The 10,544-nt window shown below is 47.8% G+C and overlaps 1 protein-coding gene across 2 annotated transcripts in view; it reads right to left on the minus strand.

Annotated features, from left to right (window-relative positions):
* Positions 1 to 2,649: 2,649 nt before the first annotated feature.
* NUP214 (nucleoporin 214) overlaps positions 2,650 to 10,544 on the minus strand; it is a 107,655-nt gene continuing 99,760 nt past the window's right edge. For both annotated transcript variants that reach the window (XM_023516115.1, XM_023516114.1), the window contains exons 28-31: positions 6,049 to 6,220; positions 4,629 to 4,768; positions 3,499 to 3,523; positions 2,650 to 2,894 (exon numbers count right to left, since the gene is read on the minus strand). In XM_023516115.1, coding sequence (XP_023371883.1) covers positions 2,861 to 2,894; positions 3,499 to 3,523; positions 4,629 to 4,768; positions 6,049 to 6,220 — 371 coding nt within the window. In that variant the 3' untranslated portion in view covers positions 2,650 to 2,860. The remainder of the gene's footprint in view (positions 2,895 to 3,498; positions 3,524 to 4,628; positions 4,769 to 6,048; positions 6,221 to 10,544) is intronic.

Raw genomic sequence — 10,544 nt, forward strand, 5'->3', positions numbered from 1 at the left:
CCTGAAGGCTGCCAGACACAGAAAGCAAGCCGAAAGCAAGCCCTATTAACACGCACAGGGACAGGCAGGATGGTGCTGAGGACACCAGCTCAGCCACATCAGTATGGAAGGGGACCTGTGCTTTTGCTGGGTGAGAGGATGGGTGGGAATCACTGTGCACTTGGGGTTCCACCTGTCCCTGAGCAGCCCAACCTGCGGCCTGTCACCGTGTTACCATCTGAAGCACCAATTATGACTATATGACATTTACACCTAGAAAAATTCAAGGAAAACACAATCTAGTTTAACTCTGCCTCTCCCCTCTCCCTCATTACACAAAGCAGGAATACAAATAGACTGTGCCTGCCTGCCCTGCTCCAGGAGAGTGGCCTGGCTGTCCTCCTGGGCCTACACAGTAGCTGTGGCCCCATCTTTGCACAGAGACACGATCTCTACACTATCATCTGGGCTCTTTGTTCCATCCTCCCTGGGTAGGCGGGACCTTCTGGGCACTCCCAGACCAATGTCCCTGCTGTTTGGGTTCAGGGGATACAGGCTGCCTGACTGAGCTGACCTCTGCCACCTACCACTGTAATTGATCCCAAAAAAGGAATGAGGGGTTCATATATCAATAACACATTCCTCTGGGGCCTCTATCCCAGCAGCAAGTGGTGGGGTCGTTATCTGGCCAAGCACAGCTGATATGGCCTTTTGGAGAGATGTCACATGTCACCTCAATGGAGGATTAGTGTAAAGAATTTGAGGTCAAGGGTTAGGCTGAACCAGCTTCTATTTATAAAAAGGAGTGTTGAGAGAAACAGAGGGTAGGCGAGGACCAGCCCAGCCTGGGTGCTGGCTGGCCAGATGACATGCCCAGTATAGACTGGAGCCCATATCACCTCCAGCTATATCACTTCCTTCAAACTAGGCCTCTGCCATGAGCTTTTCCCATCAGAATCTGAGTCCCTTGTCTTAAGATGGCCCCAGTGTGCAAACTAATAGCCCCATGACTGGCTTGTTTGGGCCCAGACCCCTGCTTTGGGGCTGAGGGGGCCTCCTGTGGGTGCGGGATGGAGAAGGTGGGAGGCTCTTCAGTTCTGCAACAACCAAAAAAGCCCACACATTAAATTGTTCAAGTCCCCGGTTCTTTGCAAGAGGCAGAGCCCCTAAATAATGGAAAGCATATCAGGCGTCCTCAAACTAAGGCCCGAGGGCCACATGTGCCCCACCTATGACATTTATCCAGCCCGCCGGGTGTTTTTGCCACCACTGCCTGTCCTGCTTAGCAGCCAACTCATCTCGGGGCCCGCAGTTCAGCCCTCCAACTGTCTGAGGGACAGTGAACTGGCCCCCTGTTTAAAAAAGTTTGAGGACCCCTGGCATAGACAGTCCCTTCCACAGAGAACAGCATGACAGTCACCCATAGACACCTGCAGATCTAGTTCCAGCTCTCAGCTCTGCTGACAGTTGGCTTGGGCAGGGTTCCAACAGTGCCACACTAAGAGATTTCATTGACCATAAAGCCAAGTGGGTGTCCACTGAGTCAGAATCTCAAGGTCGAGCCTGTGAACCTATCCCTACAGAAACCACAGGGGAAGCTGGGGCAGGGCAGAGTGGGGACCACCAGAGCAGGCTGTGGCATAGTGGAGACCCCCTGTTGCCCACCCTCGCCCAATAAGGCAATAGAACCAAGGAGGTCATACTGGCTGTAACATGATAAATCAATATCATAAGTCGAACTTTTATTAAAACATTTTAAAATGCACCTTGCCAATATGTAAAACTAAAAACCAGTCCCTTTCCAATGCTCCCTGTTAATGACCTAAGCCCAAGGCCCTATCATAGTCTGGGCCTGAGAGGTAGGTTCTTACACCTACTTGTGATGTGAGGTGGTCCTTGTATGAAAAATATGCTGAGGCCGGAAAGATACTGCAATGAAGAGAAATAAGCACTTTAATGAAGCTGAAATTACAATCCCTGGGTGATGCTAGCAAATACTGTTGTCAAGTCCAGCATCAAACTGCCAGGGGTATCTGGCAAGAGCAATGTCTCTGTAACTCCTGGGTATACCCAAGGGCTATCTGCACCATGGCTAACAGTGGGCAGGGGTGGCCACCAGCATCACTGCCACACACTAGAAATAAAAGCTGTCTTCTCAATCCCCTGTTCACTTCCTCTTCAAGGTAGGACACACAGTACCCATGAGGACATTGAGCTGAGCTGATGAGGTCATTCAAAGGGCAGCATACCGTGGGGCACTCGGGTGATGCCATCCTGGTCTGCCCGCTGGCTAATCCTGACTATGCTACAAGGTGCTACCACCCCTTCCGAAATTCAACTGATGCCTGCATGAGGGAGTGCCTATACCTTTACCTAGTCACAGAGTGGGCCCTTTGGCGGTCCTGATGTACAACAGCAAAAAAGACAAGTTATGACCTGAAGAAGGGTGACCCGCTAACACTCTGCCTCTTCCCTGTGTGGAGGGCTCTGGGTGCCACACAAGACCAGGGCTGGTTCTATGCCCCCCCCACCTTTTTTAATCCAATATCCTATGCGGGCTACTTCTGATGACATCCTTGAAGACACACTGCTGGCTAACAAGAGGCTCTGAGAATGGGGAAACTTCTATCCTTGGCTGTGACCCGAAAAAGCCCAGATATGTTCTGTATGGATACAGACCAAACAGTTTAATAGTGGGGAGTGGGAGGAAACCCAACATGAAATATGAAACAAAACAAAACAAGCAAGCAAACATCCCTTGAGTTTTAGTTTCTGTTGTTTCTTTCTGTGCGTTTCAATCATAACGTCCATCTTAACAGGCTGCTCTGGTGTCAGTTGGTGAAGCAGTTCTCCCAGGAACAGGAGGAGGGCTGGTACCCACTCAGCTTCTCCAGCCACCAAAGCCCTGGACTGACCTGCAAGGAAGCACCAGAATAGGTGGAATCAGCTTCTGCTCTGATGAGGAAGGGCCTCCCAGAGGTCAGGACATGGAATTTTAACCCTTTGACTGCAGAGCGCTCAGAAACTACAACAGCCTACAGGCATTGTTACACCAAATGAACATCTTATTTGAAGGCTTGTTCACAGTCAAAAGGTTAAAGCTCTAAATAGAAGTAAGAGGGAGGATCAACACACAAGACTTGGTAAGGGCTGAAGCCCAGTGGTCAACACGAAGCTTGAGGTAGGAACAGAGAAGTGAGGAGAAACAGTGCCTAAGTCCTGCCTGCCAAGCCTTCACCTGCTGGCAGGCATGTTCTTCTCTGAGTTGTGCCCTTTAAGAAGGTAAGATCTGGCACTCCCTGACACATTCCTACAGAGACCAGCAAGTCCACAAAACCCCAAACCTGCTGCTGAGCCCCCAGGCTTCTACGACAAGCCCCCAAACAGAAAAAACGCAAACAGAATGCACAAACCCAGCAAGAATTACTATGTCAATAGTTTTCACATACCATATACTCTTCCATCTTTATTTAGTGCTTTTAATTAAAATCAGACATAAAGAGGGAGATAGATACTTACGAGTTATTTGATCCAAAGCTGAATCCTGAAAAGCAGATAAAAAAGGCTGAGTTAAAACACATATACCTGGTGGACAGAGGCCTCCTGGCTCAGGGCTTTACCCCCAGGAAAAGCCCTTTTCTCCCCTACCCGTTGTAGGACAGCAGGAAGGGACATGTTAACTCCAGAGTGGAACCACTGAAAGAAAGCAGGAAAGGTCCTTGCTACTTCAGGGTGTGTCTCTCCTGCTGAGCCTGGCTATAGGCAGAGGGTCTTGGGCACAGCCCCTCTCCCTTAGTTGCACTGGACCATGCAGATCCATTTCATTGGGAAAACTTGCTTTTTCTCTAGTTTTCTGTCCACTTGCTATCTCTCTCTATTATTTATTTTTTTTGAGACCGAGTCTCACTTTGTCATCCCCAATAGAGTATCATGGCATCACAGCTCATAGCAACCTCAAATCCTTGGGCTTAAGTGACTCTCTTGTCTCAGCCTCTCTAGTAGCTGGGACTACAGGCACCCACCACAACACCTGGCTATTTTTAGAGACAGTGTCTCCTGCTCAGTCTGGTCTCGAACCTGTGAGCTCAGGCAATCCACCTGCCTTGGCTTCCCAGAGTACTAGGATTACAGGTGTGAGCCACCACGCCCAGCCTGCTATCTCTTCTTTTTGACAGCCAGAGAAATTCTGGTACTAACTGCGTACCTCTGGGCACCTTGCTTAGCTCCCTGGAGTTTCTGTTTCTTCATTTTTAAAACAACAATGATGCCTAAGTTCTGTGCCTCGTGAGTTTGTTGCAAGGAAAACTGGAGCATACATACTCTGCGATCAGAAGCAACAGAATGTAAAATAAAAGCAAGGCATTTTGTCAAGTTTCTGCATCTTGTTTTTGAGTTTGTTGAGTTGGATTTTTAAACCAAGACCTAGTAAAACTACTATTGGGGGGCTCTCAAATCAAGTCAATAATTTGTCAGGTAAGAATTGGTATAATGATGAAGTCTAAAACCTGAAAACATTTTGTTTTTCAACCACTTTCAGCTTCTAAACTACGCAAATGAACAGGTAAAACATGTTGACTGTTTTGGGGGAGAAGACAGAAGGGTCCACCGTGTCTGTGAGGGAAGGTGTGGGAAGACATGAGGCCACCTACCTCCCGTGCCTGATCCAAAACCAGAGAATCCGCCACTCTGGGTCCCAAAACCAGAAGTCTGCTGGGATAGTGACCCAAAAGTAGGGGCGTTCTGACTCGCGAGGGTGCCAAAGGACGTGGTATTGCCGCTGCTCCCGAACCTGGGTGCCAGTGAAACATGTTAGTCTCTACATGAAATGAGAGACAACACATCAACTGGCTCACTTTCCTTGAAACTTTCCAGCATCTTTCATGGAGATGTACAGTTTGAATAAACAGATTTTTTTTGAGACAGAGTCTCACTATATCACCCTTGGTAGAGAGTGATGGTGTCACAGCTCACAGCAACCTCCAACTCATGGGCTTAAGTGATTCTCTTGCCTCAGCCTCCCAAGTAGCTGGGACTACAGGTGCCCACCACAACGTCTGGCTATTTTTTGGTTGCAGTTGTCATTGTTATTTGGCAGGCCTGGGCTGGATTTGAACCCGGCAGCTCTGGTGTATGTGGCTGGCGCTCTAGCTGCTGAGCTACAGGAGCCGAGCCAAATAAACAGATTTTTGTTTATTTTCAAGACAAAGATAATGTCATCTCGGCAAGACTCATATCCCAAATACCTTTACAATACCTCAAACAAATCATCTCCCTCACCCCTGGCTTCCAGCTTTATACATCTTGAGCCCAATACTGCGGTGAGAACCACTTTCAGGCAGTAATACCTCCTCTGAACCAGACACTTTGGAGTCCCATTACCATATACATTTTACTGGGATTTTGTGGTGGCAAAGGCTGTTTTTTTCCTTGGGGTTTGGGCACAGATTGAAGTTGTGCTCTTAAGGGACTCCTTGAGACACAACCCCTCCTTGTCAAGCAGGGTTACGAACAGGCAATACGAGCAGCTTTGACAGCTGGGTGGTCGCCAAGCCTCTCCCCACAGGGACTGTGGAACTGAACACCCACTCTGGTGGCTGAAGGTGGGCAGGGACACAGGAGGACAATGGGTCAAGGACAATGGGTCTAAGGCAAACCAACCCCACGAGGAAAGAATTGGTAAAAACGACTGATCTAGAACTTGCTAAGAAGTGAGCACACAGGGGCAGTCCTGGCTATGAAGGAGTCAAAGTGGGGTTGTTTTCCTTCCTTTAACCCCACCCGGGCAACAGGAGTTCTGATGACCAGGACTCTATAGTCAGGGGCAGCAACACAGCTGATGTCTACCCAAGTAGCAGGCAGAGCCTAGCGTGAAAGAAACAGTCTCGCGTAGAGAGGAGCAGGAATCTCAAGGGACTTATTTGCCAACATCACAGGAGGGGGCCTTTAGCTTATGGTCAAGAATTTGGAAAATGCAAGAATATTCTTTTTAGAACAAGAGTACTGGGCCCCAGGGCTCCTCGGGTGGTACCAGCTGTTGGGTTTCCCCAGGTCCCTCCTCAGGGGGCTTACCCGAACCCTCCTGCGCTGGCGGCTGCAGTCCCCTCTCCGAACACTTTGCCTCCCGTCGAGCCCAGAGGGCTTGTAAAGGCTGGGGCTGAACCGAATGCTGGCACCCCTCCAAACCCAGGGGATCCCCCAAAAGTAGGAGGGCTGCCAAACACTGGAGCAGCACCGAAGCCACCTGAGCAAAACAGAGGCAAGCAAAGAGGGACGGGGGAGGGAGGGGACAGAAGAGGGGACGTTGAGTATGAGAAACCAAATCAAAGCAGGAAGGAAAGAAAGGAAAAGAGGACGTTAGAAATTCAAAACTATAATAAAGGGCAACACCCTTCTAGCAACAAAATAATTAAAACTAAAAACACTACCCCTCCCCCCAAGCAAACCACCTCCCTCCATTAGCAGAGGGCTGTGGGGTCCTGCAGGCCCCTCATTGGATGTGGATGTGCCTGAACCCCTTCTAGAGGCAGGCTGGGCACACCAGACCACCGCCAAGAGCCCACTCCCAGGCTCTCTGAGATAGTCCGAGATTCCTCATTGAAAAACCATTCTTAAGTTCTCCAATCCCTACAGAGCTGTCAGAAGATGACAGATTTTATTACTTATTGGCACAAAGCAAGCCATTTATAGAGCTTTATGGAAACCCAAATTATAAAATCAGAGGCTCAAAACCCCTCTCAGGAAGAATCCCTGAATTGGGCCACAACAGAGATGGAGACGTGCAGGTTGGCACAGAGCCAGGTGCTTTTTATTTATTTACAGCCTGAGGCCTGTACATTTCTCACCAGAGTCCCTCTCTTGATGCAGCGAATTTTTAAAAATGCTTTCTTTCTGCAGTCTGGGACTATTTCTCAGTAAAACGCACACTGAATTTCTTCTGGGGAAGGCGGCTGTACAAATCTAATCAAGTAAGAAGCCAGCTGTGAGGACAGCCTCAGATTCCAGACGCCTCTGTAAGTGGCTGGCACTGCTGTGTGGTGGACCTGAGCTGGCTGGAGGGCAACACACACTGGGCAGCCATGTGAAAAAGGGTCAGGCCATGCACAAGGCAGTCCCCTTTGATTGGTGGTGATGCCCAGCAGGCAGCAGATGAAACATCCTCCCCTGAGCTCTCCCTCCTGCTCCTGATGGGGTTTTATCTGAAACAAGCGCTGGCCTATGAATTACACGCTAGGCGGAGTAATGGTGGCCTGGTGACAACTGAGAGATCATCAGCCTAAGAAGCCAGGCACATTATTCTCTCCCCTTTCAGAAAAGGAATCTGTTACTTGAGGGATGAACCTGGCCTTCGTATAAATATCACCACTCCACAAGTTTCAGCTACCTCCATCAGGAAAAAATCAAATACTGGGTATGGAAAGCTATTAACTGAATTCCTTAGTTAACTGTTATTTCATAATTCAATTATGAGCTTATTTACCATTTAACAGTGGCTACACAACTGACAAGATACTTTCTGCTAAGGCTCATGCTTGGGTTAACGTTCTGTACTTTTTTTTTTTTTTTTGAGACAGAGCCTCAAGCTGTCCCCCTGGGTAGGAGTGCTGTGGCATCACAGTTCACAGCAACCTCCAAATCCCGGGCTCAAGCGAGTCTCCTGCCTTCGCCTCCCAAGTAGCTGGGACCACAGGCGCCCACCCAACGCCTGGCTATTTTTTGGTTGCAGCCATCATTGTTTGGCGGGCCTGGGCTGGATTCGAACCTGCCACCTTAGGTGTATGTGGCTGGCGCCTTAGCCACTTGAGCCACAGGTGCTGAGCCAATGTTCTGTACTTTGCAACAGGGGTCCTCAAACTTTTTAAACAGAGGTCCAGATCACTGTCCCTGAGACCGTTGGAGGGCTGGATTGCAGGCCCCAGGACGAGTTGGCTAAGAAAGACAGGCAGCAGTGGCAAAACACTTGGCGGGCTGGATAAATGTCTTAGGTGGGCCACATGTGGCCCGTGGGCTGTAGGTTGAGAATACCTGCTTTACAACCTTGAGTGAAATCCCAAGCCATGATAATGACGACAATTGGTGTTACAAATATGACAGACTGGAAAAAATAATGCTAAAAAAAATGCTCAGAAAGATCAAGTCCTGCGGCTCGGCACCTGTGGCTCAAGTGGCTAAGGTGCCAGCCACATACATCTTAGGTGGCAGGTTCAAATCCAGCCTGGGCCTGCCAAACAACAACAACGGCTGCAACCAAAAAATAGCCGGGCATTGTGGCGGGCGCCTGTGGTCTCAGCTACTTGGGAGGCTGAGGTAGGAGACTCACTTGAGCCTAGGGTTTGGAAGTTGCTGTGAGCTGTGATGCCAAAGCACTCTACCCAGGGGGACAGCTTGAGGCTCTGTCTCAAAAAAAAGATCAAGTCCTGGGTATGGAAAGCTGCCAGCTGAATCCCTTAGTTAACTGTTTCTCTGTGATTCAAGTCTATGCTTATTTACCATTTAAAAGAGGTTGCACAACTGAGAAGGTACTTTTTGCTAAGGCTCATGTTTGGGTTAACATTCTGCATTTTAAAACCTTGAGTGAAATTCCAAGCCATGATAATGGAGACTGTTGGGTTACAAATATAACAGACTGGAAAAAAAAGTGCTAAAAAACCCCTGTGGTTGAATTATTTAAGACAGATCCCAGATCTAGTTACACTTTCTTCCTAGACACACAGGGCTTTATCTAGTGCCTCGTATTCAATATTGTTTAGACTTCTTGGTGGAAGGTGGGTGAAAAATGAGAAGTCACAATGATCCAGAAAATTAAGTGACAGGGGAGGGGAACAGATTAACACTCCCTGTGCCCCTTAGCCACCCACAGGGAAAATAACCCCAAACAACCTAGGCTATAGCCAAATATAGTAAGAAGAAAAGTCCCTTTGGCATTAGTTTTGGAGGTAGGCAACTCATTCCTGGTGGCAGAAGAGGTTCAATTTTATTAGCTGCCATACTTATATGCTTTTCTTCTCTAGAAAAAACTGGAAATTTACTAATAAAATTTCTGATTTACTGAGGGCCCACTAGGTACCAGGTAGAAGCTTGAGATGGTTACTGCATAGGTGAGGAAACTGAAGCTCACAGGACATGTCTAATTTTAGCCAGCTGCTATATGCTAGAGCTGGAATTGCAACAAGGTCTGTGTGACTTTTTTTTTTTTAAGAGATAGAATCTCACTTTATCACCCTCAGTAGAGTGCTGTAGCATCACAGCTCACAGCAACCTCCAACTCCTGGGCTTAGGCAATTCTCTTGCCTCAACCTCTGGAGCGGCTGGGACTACAGGTGCCCACCACAGTGCCTGGCTATTTTTTGTTGCAGTTTGGCTGGGGCCGGGTTCGAACCCACTATCCTCGGTACATGCGGCTGGCGCCCTACCCACTGAGCCACAGATGCCGCCCAGGTCTGTGTGACTTAAAAGCCCACCACCCATCTCCACATTGTTCGCCCACCTGCTTTCCGCCATGTCACTAAATCTAACACCTCCAGTGACACAGCAGGGGTGCAGACCCAGCTGCCGTAGGAGGGCAGCAAGACCAATTTCAGCCTGTCCCACCTTATGTCTGCTCCTCAAATAATCACTAGCAGTATTCTTTTCTAATGCAACTTTACTGAAAGGAGGATGGACACTTGTAGAATTTTTCAAAGATCCATACAAATTATCACCTAGGCCAGATGCAGTGGTTCAGGCCTGTAATTCTAGCACTCTGAGACCGAGGTAAATGGATTACTTCAGCTCAGGAGTTGAGACCAGCCTGAGCAAGAGTGAGACCCTATATCTACCAAAAATAGAAAAACTAGCCAGGCGTGCTGGTGGGCACCTGTAGTCCCAGTTACTTGGGAGGCTGAGGCAAGAGGATCACTTGAGCCCAAGAATTTGAAGTTGCTTCGAGCTGTGACACCATGGCATCTACCTAGGGAGACAGAGACTCTGTCTCAAAACAAATAAAAGAAACTATCAACCTAAAATGTCTCTTAAAGCAAGAGATAATCCTGATACCTTCAGCGTCTGCACTGCTTGGGCAGGAAGGCCACTCTTCTACTTAGTGGCCTTTCCTTCTGCTCAGTACGTTAAGGCACCCCCTTCGAGAGGAGCTCTCAGAATCTATACAAGTTCTGCATCATGAGGGCAAGTGCTCTTTCCTCCACTTTTACTCTAATATTCCTGGTTCATTCACCTCATGTACGTAAAAGGTAGTTTTCCTGTAAGAATCATGAATCTAAGGATTCATGGGACAAATAATCAAATAGGAAAAATACTCTGAAAAATGGGAGTATGTATTTTTTCTAAGGCTGAAAAGAAGAGAATGATCAGATTCTTAAATCAACTGAGACATGATCCCAGGATAATAGATGTCTTAACACAATAACTAAGAAAAAGACATGAAGGCTATGTTAACCAGTTGGATGAAAGTATTTCAAATTGTATATAGAAACAGTACACTGTACCCCATGATAGTATTAATGTACACTGCTATGATATAATAAAAAAAAATTATATGTTAAAATCCAAAAAAAAAAAAAAAAAAAAAA

This window comes from Otolemur garnettii, unplaced genomic scaffold (assembly GCF_000181295.1).
Source record: "Otolemur garnettii isolate 467f Iridium unplaced genomic scaffold, OtoGar3 scaffold00087, whole genome shotgun sequence".
Lineage (NCBI taxonomy): Eukaryota > Metazoa > Chordata > Mammalia > Primates > Galagidae > Otolemur > Otolemur garnettii.